General features: G+C 56.6%; 1 protein-coding gene across 12 annotated transcripts in view; it reads left to right on the top strand.

The window, feature by feature from the left end:
- TMEM94 (transmembrane protein 94) overlaps positions 1-12,110 on the top strand; it is a 33,572-nt gene that overhangs the window by 7,928 nt on the left and 13,534 nt on the right. For 6 of the 12 annotated variants that reach the window (XM_042966883.1, XM_042966882.1, XM_042966884.1 and 3 more), the window contains 4 exons: positions 1,977-2,106; positions 2,433-2,542; positions 11,362-11,481; positions 11,837-11,964. In XM_042966883.1, the coding sequence (XP_042822817.1) occupies positions 2,013-2,106; positions 2,433-2,542; positions 11,362-11,481; positions 11,837-11,964 (452 nt within the window). In that variant the 5' untranslated portion in view covers positions 1,977-2,012. Of the gene's footprint in view, positions 1-1,976; positions 2,107-2,432; positions 2,543-5,803; positions 6,102-11,361; positions 11,482-11,836; positions 11,965-12,110 lie in introns of those variants that run through there. The other 6 variants (XM_042966891.1, XM_042966892.1, XM_042966893.1 and 3 more) reach the window with 3 other exon arrangements.

Raw genomic sequence — 12,110 nt, forward strand, 5'->3', positions numbered from 1 at the left:
TTCTTATTTCTTGGTGATAGTAATGGCAAGTATTTATTAACACCTACCATATGCTAAATACTGTACTAGACCCTTTGCGTATAATATTTTATGTAATTCTTGTTCCTTCTTTGTGAAATAGGCATCATTCTATGAACAAGGACCCTGAGGCTCAGAGAGACAAGTAATTGGCCAAGGTGATTTGGCAGTTGATACATGTTGGAGCCAGGATTTGAACCAGGGGTATTTGGCTTTGAAGCCTGTGCTTTCTTTCACATTGGACGAGGGGTAGAACTGGCCCTTTAAGGATCTAGCTGCTGGTTTCAGATCAGGCAGTTGAGGACCATTCTTTCCCAGAATCCCATGTATGGAGTGATGGGAAAACAGAGACTCTTAGAAAAATGTCCTGCTCCTGGCTGCCCTCTCTGAACACTGTGGTTCCAGCTGGCCGCAAAGTTATTTCACTCTCGTCGTGTTGGCAGAAGGAGTTAAGCACAATCCCCATCTGGCTTCTGGTGCCTTGTTTTGTGTGGCAGCTACCTCATCCAGCCCCTGCTGGGATGGGGCGTATGGGGAGCTTGCTCTGTACGCTGTACTCGTAAACATGGCCTGGGCTGCGTGAGTCAGAGCGGCCTTGGGGAGACGTGGATTCAGCCGCTCAGGATCCCATTTCAGTTGGCTGCCAAGGACCAAATGTCACTGCACTGCGAGGCCACTTCCAGTGTCACTGTCTGTCTCTGACCCTCTGGGGCTGGCTCACTCGGCTCTGAAAGCCTCGGCTGCAAAGGCAGGCGTAGGGAGAGGTGTGGAAGCACAGACGCGTGAGGTCAGCCCTGGTGCTGCCATGAGAGGAATCACACGGGGTCCTAGAGTGGAGTGGGTGACTGCAGAGCCTAGGCCTCCTGGCTGGGGTCCCCTGGACACAGCTTTTTTTTTTGTTTCTAGACAGCTCTTTTATGGATCATTTCTCCCAGGCTCTGACCAGCTCCTCTTAACAAGGCTTTGCTACAGGCCCCAGAAAGAACTGCCCTAGTCAGCAGGTTGGTGCTTACTCCACAAGGAGTCACTGGGCACCGAACCAGATTACTCAGTGGCACCCTACCCAAACACTCCCTGGTCTGAAACCTTTACAGTGTGCCGGCTGCCAGGATGGATGGGTGACAGTCAGGGGTTGTGTGGGGAGGTAGGGCTAGCCTTCATTTTCCAGATTGTCGTCGAGATCGGATCACCCGTCCTGGTAGGTGTGTGCCCGGGTGCCCGTTGAGCGCTGCCCTATCAGCAAAGCACACAAGAGGTTCGGCTACGTGACACGTGGGCACGTGTGTGTGGACACGTGTGTGGGCATGTATGTGCGGGCATACATGTACGTGGCGGGGGGCGTGTTTGTGGGCATGTGGGGGGGTTCCGGTTACCTTAATGCTCACTTTTATTTATTTATTTGTTAAAAAAAATTTTTTTTTTTTAAATCTTAAGTAGGTTCCATGCCCAATGTGGGGCTTGAACTCACGACCCTGATATCAGCAGTTGCATGCTCTACTGACTGAGCCAGCCAGGCGCCCCCTAACTTTTATTTATTTTTAAAATGAATGAATGAATGAATGAATTTCCCTGATCTTTTTTTTTTTTTTTTTAAGTGTTTATTTATTTAAGTAATCTCTACACCCAACGCGCGGCTCGAATTCAAAACTGAGCCAGCTGGGTATCCCTCATCTTTACTTTCTAAAAAGCTGAGAAATCAACGTTTTTCCTGCTTGCCGGAAGTCTGTGAGTTAGAGTACATGCGGAGCAAAACATAGTGTGCCTCCGAAAATGAGGGCTCACAGAGGGGAAACTTCACCCCTCCGGCGTGGCCTGGGCAGGACCGGCCGGGCTCTGGTGCCCAGGGGTCAAGTCTTTCCCACGTAGTGCTCTGTTGTATAGACGACACCGTCGTGTTTCTCAGTAGCTGCTTGTTCAACAACCTGGACTCATGGGATCTCTTCCGTCTTTCTCCCCAGATGCCATGACTGTGACGGAGTCACTGGGCCTTGTACATGCTGGGGAGGAGCCTTCCTTTTGGGGGTGATCACATTCATCTGGGCATGCCTGCAGTACTCTGGGCCCATGGATCTGAAGGAGAAGCACGTGGTAGGCCATGCTCGGTTCCCTTATGGGTATTGTCTGTGTGCCTCTGTTGGACTCTCCCTACTTGTGTTTGCCTGGGGGGTCCTCACTGGGGGAGGCTTTAAGCCAAAAGTGACAGGGGGTGTGTGGCTCTGAGGATTGGGGTACGGGATGGTGACCCCCCCCTGAGAGGGTGCTGTCGCTGGGCTGGGAAGCGCTCCGGGAGCCGGACAAGGGGTCGACCAGTTAGCGCAGCGGCATGGGAGCAGGTTTCTGATTTGGGTTGGCGCCAAGCCAGTCTTCCACTTCTTGCCCAGGGGTGTGTAATTTCGTTGGTTTGCTCTTTGTAGGGCTCTGCCCCAACCTGCTGAGCCATGTTGAGTACTGTTGGGCACCCTCTCTGTGGTTAGAGAAGAGCTCCCCAGTCAGACTCCAAACACAGCTGCGTAACCAGCTGGAGGTGAGAGCCAGGAGGCCCAGGCATCTGCGAGGTCGGCCCCCCCCTTCCTCCTCATTGCCTGACGCGGGTACACCTCCCAGCCTCCAGGTACACTGCCTTCTCCTGGCATCGGTCTGCCGTCGATCAGAGTATCCCTCTCCCGTGACGGAGACCACCCCGGCAGAGGGCCTTCCGTCTCTTGCCTGGACTTCTGCCACAGCTTCCCACGGGTCCCTCTGTCTCTGATCTCCTTCCTCCACTTGCTGTCAGACGAAGGTATCCAGAATGCAGAGATGGCCTTTTGTCCCCTCTGCTTAAAAGTCACCAGTGGGTCCACACCACCTGCTGAAACCTTGGGTGTGGTGGGCAGAGCCCTTCGTAATCCACTGCTGCCTGTTGGCCCAGTGTCCCTAGCCTCCCCCGCCATGGTCTTTAGCACTAGTAATTCTGAATGCTTCAGAGTTTGGGCACACCGTCCACGTTTAGGCTCCTTTTTTTTTTTTTTTTTTTTTTTCCTGACAAACTCCTGCTATTCTTTCTTCAAGAGCCATCACCTTCTCCTGATAAGTCCTCCCTCCCCTCCAGAGGACCCTCTTTCCAGCAGTCATAGTCCCTCCGCCACTGTGCCCACCACACGGTATCGAAACAACCTGTCAGTCCCACTTGATCCCAGTGTCCCTGGCTCCTAGCATAGAGCCTGGCATGCAGCAAAGGCTTAGGAAATATTTATCAGCTTGAACTTATGGATAGTGATCTTCCTGCCAGAGAGATCTTGGAAGGTCTGGAGAGGGAGCTGTGGGTCTGCACGCTGGGTCCCTGGTGGAGCCTGGCTGACTGCTGGCTTCACATGCCTCTGGGCCAGCTGTGGAAGAGCTTGTAGGCCTGAACTTGAAGCAGGTATGTTCAGCGTCCTGTTCACAGATGCCTCTGGCTGCTCTCCAGGGGTCCATCCTAGTAGGATTGGCACAGAGGGAAAGCTACTAGCCTGGCTGCAAGGGTGCTGTATACAGCTGTAAGAGCTGTGCACTGTTCAATTCCAGGGAGCACCCCCTTGAAGCTTTGATATTGTGTGATATGGTGGCCTGCCTGGGTGAGGCTGAGTGTCTCAAAACAGAGGACGGTGTTGTCCTCTGGTTCTAGCGTGTTGCTGAAACACGAGGTTTCTAGTGAATTGGGGAAACAAAGTTCTGTGATCCAGCCAGCGGGCTGGCTTCTCTCTCGAGCCTGAGTAAGAACACTTGAGAGCCCAAGATGGTTGGGTCTCAGGGGTCATTTTTCCTAGAGAATTTTTCTTTATTCTCGTCTTTGTCCTTCTGGAGAGATGAGTCCTGTCCTAGAAACATCATCAGCTGCATTCATGGAACCCTTCCTTTGGGTTGGTGGAGCTCTAGGCCGTGGGGAGGTAGCCCCTGGCTTGGAGACGCTTACAGTCCAGCTGAGGAACTGACAGTACAAGCAGTTAAGAAATAGAACTGGACACGGTTTCTACCGGAGGCGCCTCCTCGTGAGTTGTATACATGGGCTTGTAAAGATCACCCCGGGTGGCCTCCAAGAGTCAGGGCTTCTCAGAGGCATGGGAACAAAGAGAGCTGGATGGCAGAGGTTGATGGAAAGGGCCCGTCGTCCCCTGGCTGTAGCCCAGGATCAGCTTGGCTGTTGCCGGTTGATTTTTTTTCTCCCCCCGCTCCCCTTCATGACCTACTGGTCCTCATTGTCCCCGTCAGAACCTTATCTCCTCGGTTCTGGGTCCGCTGTGGAGGAGGTGCTGTGGCAGTGAGCGCCTGGGCTTCTGTTTCTTGGGTGCAGCGATCCCTTTTCACTTGCTGAGGCTGGCAGTGTGGGAAGGGGCGGGGTGGGAGAGGGCCTCATTGGGGTCCCGCTGAGCCACTGGCTTAGACCCTATGAGCTGTTCTTTCCAGGGCCCAGCGCACAGCAGGGAGAGTGCTTGCTTAGTTGTGGTGCCCACAGAGCAGGGCCCTGGCAGAAAGCAGAAAGGGAAAGTGTCTCCTGGGAGCAGGGGACAGGGGGATGCCAGCCTCTTCCTGGCGGTTTGCTCAGGCTACGGCCCACTGCACTGCTGCCTCCTCCACCCCCTGGCCTGCACCTCGCGGAGACTTCCCGCCCTTAACCTCTGGACTGCCTGGCCCCTCCTTTTCTGCTCCTGTTCAGATCTGGATTTGGCAGAGGAGGGGGGGGCAGGGAGGGGGCTGCGCTGGGTCGGGGGAGGAGAGAGGCGGACTTGAACTTAGCTGAGGCTCTCTCTTCCCCTCCCTGCAGCTGGAGATGGTGTTGTTGGTGTTGTTGGTGTTGTCTAGGAAACAGGGCCCTGGAGAAAAGTGTTCAGGCTCTCTAGTTATTGGACCTGTTGGGCTGCTTCGTCTCCCTTGGGGTTTTACAGCCCCTTCCTAAAGGTGGCCTGGACGCAGGCCGAGAAATTTGCGGTCCACTCCCAAGGCCTTTTGAGGGTCTGCGCTGAGAGCTGCCCGTGTGTCAAATTCGGGGGTCCCAGTGCTCGTGGAGCCCCAGATCACTGGCTGGGAGATGAGGGCCCATGTCCGCAGGGGTCTCCTGTCCCAGAAGCTCTTTGGCAGGTATGTCTAAATGTGACTGCGTGATTATCAGCTGCTGGCCCATCTCTGCTGTTGGGGTTCCTCGCCCCAACCTGGTGGGAAGGTGTTAGGTCTTAGGTATTGGAATCCTCAGAAGCCCTTCCTGTCTGCTGGCTCCTCCCCCTTCAGCTGGATTCTCGCACTGGATTCTTCCGCCTGATTCCGGGCCCCGTGCTCTGCCTCTTAGAAGCCACGGCTCCAGGCTTCTCAATGGCCTGTCCTTCCCCTCCACACGGATGTGCTGCTATTAATAACTGGCAAGTCCCCCCTCCCCTCCTTCCTGCAGCTAGAACTGTGGGAAGAGCTGTTGCTGGCGTGGCTCCATTCGGGGAGTCTCTGAGCGTTTCGGGGGAGCTCTCATGGATGGCGGGCGCCCACCTTGCCCAGTGAGTTGGGGGCCAAGGAGAGGTGGTCCGGGGGGAGAGTCCAGGTACCCCCGGGGGCCACGGTTGCCCCCAGGTTCCAGCAGCCACCTCCTGCACGGCCTCTCCTCCCCATGCATGCACAGCCCCTTGGCCGCGGGTGCCCCTGCACTCACCCCTCGGTGGCCTCTGATGAATGGACCAAGCTCCTGGGCATCTGGCAGAGCATCTACAAACTTTCTCCTCTCAGCCCGGCTCCTCCCTCCCCCCTGCTCGCCTCTCCCTCCCTCCCACGGCCGCTGTTGCAGCACTGCCTCCTCCTCCCTCCCTAAATCTGCAGCGTGACTGGAAATAGGCTGAATTAATCAGCAGGCTGAAGCTCCACTCTGCACGGATCCGGATCCGCTGCAGCTCCGGCTCCTAGCTCCCCAGCCCTCGCCTCTCTTTCTCTCTCCTCTCACCCTCTCCCTCTCCCCCTTCCTGTCTCTTCTCCTCTCTGCTTGAGGGTGGTGGTGGAAGTTCTGTAGTTGACTTCTGTGGCTCAGGCTCTCCCCCATGCTCTTTAAGCAGACAGAGCTATGGATGCCCCATCGGGGCAAATGCACCAAAGTGAGTATATGCCAACTTGGTTTTATATTTCTGTTACAAACGCCTTGTTCTCTGCTTTGGGTGCACGGCTTTGACTTAGCAATTTGCTTCAGTCTTGAAGATGGGTGCCGAACCGCAGGCAGCTCAGATTATGAGGTAGCTGGGACTGAGGAAGGAGGCTGAGAATGGGAGCCACAATGCCCGTGTGTCCAGGGAGCTGCCAGCCAGGCTTCCGAGGCACCCAGAGTAGGACTGGAGCTGAGTGTCCCAGTGGGGCATCCTATCGAGTTATGCTGGGACCTGGGTCTCCATGCACAGGTGACGGGAAGCCCTGGGCCTGGAAGCCACCCCTCCTTGGGGCCAGCAAGGGGGCTTTTTTTTTTTTTTTTTTTTTTCCTCGGATCACATGGGTCATTGAGGTAGGAGCAACCAGGGCCAGGCTGATTTCTTCCTCAGTCTGGGTGGTCGCAGGAGGAAGAAGATGGGTTGATGGGTCGAAGTGCCAAGGTCAGCATGCGCCCGGAAGAGGAAGAAGCTGGGGGCTTTGCTTTGCCTGGCTGAAGACAAGGCTGATTTGTGTCTGGCCATGCTCAGAAGAGATTTATCGTGGCTACTAAAAAGGACCAGCTTCAGTGATTTAGGCACTATGTGGGTCCCCTCCCCACCTGCACAGGCTAAGAAAGCTGTGACCTGGGGACTTGGTTCAAGGGCCAGCCAGTTCTAATTAGTGGCTATCTGCTGTTGTCAAGGCTAAGGGTCCCCGTCTATGTTTGTAACCTATCTACCTGAGCCTCTGGGACCTGGTTTCTGCTCCCCAAATAGGTGGAGTGGGGAGGAAAAGAGCAGCTGTGTGGACCCGTGAGGAGTCCTGAAAGGACAAGGGCTGGGGGCCGGGGACTTGTGGCTCCAGGCCACCTGGGAAACCTGACCGAGGTGGTGCGGGAGAGCTCAGGGGTGTTAGTTCTGGAAAGGCTTGTTAGACTGACCCAGATGCTCTGCGTCAGGCCCTGCAGATCTGGTCCTGTTCAGTAGCGGGTTTTTTTTTACAGTTCTGATTTGATGGATAGAGTCCTCTCCCCACCCTTCCGCTCCTTTAAAGCCCCATGCCCTCCCCGTGTCCCCCCTTTGATGACGGAGCAGGCAGGAGAAGTGCAGCTCATGAGGGGCATTTGTGGCCAGCATCCCCTGAGCCTGGGTTTCGTAGGGGCTCAAGCTACTCTGTTGGGTCCGCTTGAGTCTGACATTTAAAACGGCGGGATGGGGTTGCTTCTACCTGTAAAGCATCGGTGTGAGTGGGGAGGCAGGAGCCTGCCTCTGGTGTGGAGATCTCGACCAGCCATCCTGCCTCACCCTGGGAACGTCTTGGGAGGTGTCTGGCGGTGGGGCGGAGTGGCAGATTTTGAGCATCTGGAAGCAGGAAGAATCTCTTACTCCCTGTGGGTACTTAAGGCTGGGGCAGCTTTCTTGGCCCTGTGGACAAGAAAAGCAGACCTTCGGGTGGCGTGTGTACGAGTCAGGTCCTTCTTTCTCAAACCAACCATACGCATCCGTGTACAGGGTCCCCCCCTGGTGCCCAGCCTCACTCGTGTATTGAGAAAGGCCGGCGGGGCCAGCTCGCGCGTGGCCCTTTCTTAATTTCCCTTGAAGATGCCCAAGTTCCGCCAAGTTCCTCGGCTTTGGCTCTCACGTTGCAGCAGGGAAGGTGCCGTGAGAGAAAACTGATTTTACCTGCAACCGGGACTCTCCCGCTGGAGACAGGGTGAGGTGTTGCTGTTCCGTGTCAGCGAGGGGGCCATGGCATTTAGATGAGCGTGGCTGGGGCCAGGCAGAGGAGGCTGGCCCAGAAGGCTGTGTCCTCGCCCCAGGGCCTACCTGTACGGGCAGGCACTTTCTTCGGGAAGCATGTAATTACAGAATGGCTACTTTTCCTCTGCTGTGCTGTCTTTAATCGCCAGTCTGGAGCTGGTGTTCCTGGCCAGACACAACATGCGTGGGCAGACACACACAGTCCGTTCCGCAGGCCTCTGCTGGCCCTGACCCAGGAGCACTTTGCCCTCTGGCCCATACCTCCCACACCTGGAGACGCCTGGAGAACAGCAGTGTGCAGGTCCCAGGAAGCCGGGTGCAGAGAGAAAGGGAATCAGTTTCTGGGTTGTGGAAGGGGAAGCCCTGGGTTTGGGGGTACCTGGCATGAGGCAGCGGATGTCAGGACAGTCACAGGGCAAGCAGAGGGGAACTGCGGGTGTCCAAAGTCTAAAAGCCTGGCTGGAGGAGGGGCGCCACCCTGGTTCCCTGGTTGCTCCTCTTAGCCCTTGCCTGCCTTCCTGAGCATGGTCCGCATCCCAGACCCAGCAGCTTCCCATGTGACCTGCAGCCCCCTGGGATTTATCCAGCCCTCCCTCTGTCCTGCCCAATCCCCATCTCTTTGGCGGGCAGCCTTTCTACCTCTGCAGGCCAGCCCTTCCCTGCCTCCGGGAGGTTTTCTCACTGCAGCGTTCCTGGAGGCCCTGGCAAGTCCATCTTGGGAAGCTTCACGTCTCCCCCTGCGGAGAGGGAGCTCATAAAGCTCCTGGGGGAGAAGTGGGCAGGGGTGGAGGGGTGGTGTGGGAGGCCCTGTGTACCCAACTTCTTCTTCCCTGGCCCAAATCTTCTTCTTCCCTGGCCCAGGCGTCACGCCCTGGGCCAGTCCCTTAGACGTGAGAAGGCCTCGGGTCTCCTTTTCCTTTCTTCCTCCCCTCCCCCACCCCCGTGCAGGAGTCAGGGAAGCAGACGTACAGACCTCAGCCTTACCTGACACTCATTTGTCCTGGACCACGGCTTTTCAGGAAGGTCCCAGGATCTCTGCCAGAGGGAGGTGGATGCTCTAGAGTATATATTTACCCTTGCTAGGGTACGGGCCCTCTGCCCAGAGGGCCATTTCTTCCTGAGCTGAAATACCCAGTTATCCCCTCTGGGAAGAAGCAGCTCTTATCTTCATAATCCCCCAAAGCCAGCATGGAGAGTGGGGATTAGGGGAGATTTAGGCAAGGGATCTGGGAAGTCTTGGGGCCAGGTTTGCTCTGGAGCCCGTCCTCATTTCTCGGACTGAGAAAGCTGGCAATGGGCCAGTGTGGGGGCTCCACTCAGGTGAGTCCTACCAGGGCGGGTCTGCAGCCGGGGGACACTGCCCCCGTGCAGCATCCCATTCTAGTAATGGAGACGTGTGTCCTGTGAAGGACGAGGCTGCCAAGGAGAGGGCTGGATATGGAGACAGGCACAGAGGAGGAAGTCTGGAACATTAGTGGGCAAAGCCAGGGCAGACCCCAGGGAAGGCAGGTGTGGAGTAGGGGAGGGCAATGGGCCGAGGCAGCCAGGGCGTCACCAGCTCAGCCACCCTTGATCAAGACTCAGTAGATGACCTCAGTCCCTTTCTTGACGCCCCAAGTCTAGGGCTTTGCTCCTTTTACTCAAGAACCTTTCCTGGTGGGACCTCACACTGGTGCTCTTGGGATGGCCCTGGGAAAGACCCAGTTCTCCCCCAGCCCTCCTTTCCCCGGGAGTGTTCTTTTTCCCAGGACCCCCGACCGGGGGATCTGTGCATCAGATTCAATGGGTGCACCAATCCCAACTTCTGAAGTTTTGATTCAGTGGATTTGGGTGGGACCTGGGCATCCACCTTTTTAGAAGCTGCAGGTGTTTCTGCTAGAGATCCCCGGCCGACAACCCCTGATGGAGATGTCACTGGGATCCCAGAATCCATGCGTGCATTCATTCAGCAAGTGTTCACTGAGCTGCTGCCGTGTGCCAGGCCCCGTCTTAGCAGTTGGCTGCAGGGGTGTGTGGAGATGGAAGAATTCAGACCTGTTTTCAGGGAACTGACAGCCGGGTGGGAGGGCCAGACAAGTACATCTATAATGACAGTTCTCCATGACGCAGACTGGGAGCCAGGTTGTCCAGTGTGCTATTGGAATACAAACCTCTCCTGTAAGTGCAGCCCTTGGTTTTGGGAAAATTTCCCAGAGCAGGTGATCTTTGAGCTGAGTCTTGAAGGGGGAGTAAGAGTTGTCTGGGGCAGGCAGGGTGTTGTTGGTAGGAAAATGCAGAAAGGTACTCGCCCATCAGCTAGGAGAGCATGGCTTGCGTCAGGAGTGGAAGAAATGCCGGAAAGGGGACTGGAGAACTAGCAGATCGCAGATCATGCTTTGGAGTCTGGGCTTGATTGGCAAGATAAACGCGGTCAGTTGATCTGATGTCTGCTACTGTGGCTGGATGTCACAGTTGGTTTGGAAAAGGTAGAGACTGGAGAGGGGGAAGGGGAGGTAGGGTTGGGGGGAGGGGGGGTCACTGCAGGAGCTGTGCTGTCTGGGCCCGGAAGGGCCACATTCCAGGGTTTTGGATGAAACCACTCCTGGGCCCTGTGAAACAGCAGTACAGCAGTTGAGTAAACAGGCCAGAATTCAGGGCAGTGGTCAGGCTAGAGGTAAACTTCAGGAATTGTAAGCTTGGTGGTGATGAGCAACTACTCCATGATGGTGGCTGAGGTTGCCCTGGAAACTTATATGAATTTGTTGAGATGCCTTAGGGTGGGCTGTGGGGTTAGATGGACAGGAAAGAAAAGCCAGTCAGAGAAGGAGAAAACAGGAGCGAAACCCAGGAATGGGGCTGTCAATAAGAAGAGGCCAGGCTGGGGTCACACAGGACAACGTGGGTGGTCCCCAGTGTTGCCCAGGACCACCCCCATCCGTGCCCCGTTCTACCACCCTCGGTGACGTGACAGTCGTCCCTTTCCTGGGAGCAGCTGTCTTTTGTCTGAGATTGTGTCCTTCCCGATGCTGGAGCATCCTCCCTTCTGTGAAATGGTGGAAACAGAAGATCGTGGGTTTTTTTCTTAATGCTTTTACTAGGAACAATGAAGAGACAGCGTCTCTTTGTTAGTTATCCTCTCCCTGCTTAAAAACACACTATGTTTCGGCCTGTGAAATATAAAGACGGCAGCAGAGGTAGAGGGGAGGTGAGGGGCCAGATCGGTGCGAGGGGTGGGGAGACGCTGATGGCCTTGGAAGGTGGGTTAGGAAACCCTGAGTAGAGAGAGTTTCGGGTCTGTTTCTGTTTTAAACTTGGCCTTGAGGAGTAGGGGATTTTTAACGTGGTGGAGATTTGAGCCAACACCCTGAGGGCTGGGACTAGTGGAGGAAGAGGAGGGAGGATTCAGGGGGGAGGGATGAGGGAAGGCCACTCCAGGCAGTGACTGGGGGGGTGGGGTGCCCAGAGAGATGCTGAGGGTCTTCTGCTTCCCTCCCAGGGCGAGCCACCCTTGGCCCTGGGCCTGTCCACCCGGAAGGCCCTCAGCGTCCTGAAGGAGCAGCTCGAGGCGGTGCTGGAAGGACACCTGAAGGAACGGAAGAAATGTCTCACGTGGAAGGTGAAGGAAGCTTTTTCCCAGGGAGCCCAGAGCCTGAGTGGGATGGCGGAGAGGCGTGGGAGGCCCGTGACTCTCCCGGTGACCCTGGGCTGCCTCGCAGACTCATGTCCTGGGTGCACTTGGCGCGGGAGCCCGGGAGGAGACCGAGGCAGCCCTGGGGGGGGGGGGGGGGGCGGGCAGGGGGGAGCGGCCAGTCGGTCGGAGGGCTGGGGCAGGGTCAAGCAGCTGTGGAAGGTGGCCAGATTCCAGCAGGGTGCTGCGTCCCGGCTCCTTCCCCGGGCCCTCGCTCCCCGCCGCCCTTCCTCACCTCCTCACCTCCTCACCTCCTCACCTCCTCACCTCCTCACCTCCTCAGGAGATGTGGAGGAGCAGCTTCCTGCACCACAGTAACCGCTGCTCCTGCTTCCACTGGCCGGGGGCCTCGCTCATGCTGCTGGCGGTGCTGCTGCTGCTGGGCTGCCACGGGGGCCAGCCGGCGGGCAGGTGAGCTCCCTCCCTCCTCCGGGCCGCCCCCCCCCCCCCCCCCGCCTCAGGTTCAGCATGTCTGCCCCCCACCCCACCCCCAAGTCCGGGTTGTTAGGAATCCTCAGTCCCTTGGCTGGCTGCTGGCAGCACCAGAACCAGACACG

Source organism: Panthera tigris, chromosome E1 (assembly GCF_018350195.1).
Source record: "Panthera tigris isolate Pti1 chromosome E1, P.tigris_Pti1_mat1.1, whole genome shotgun sequence".
Classification (NCBI taxonomy): Eukaryota; Metazoa; Chordata; class Mammalia; order Carnivora; family Felidae; genus Panthera; species Panthera tigris.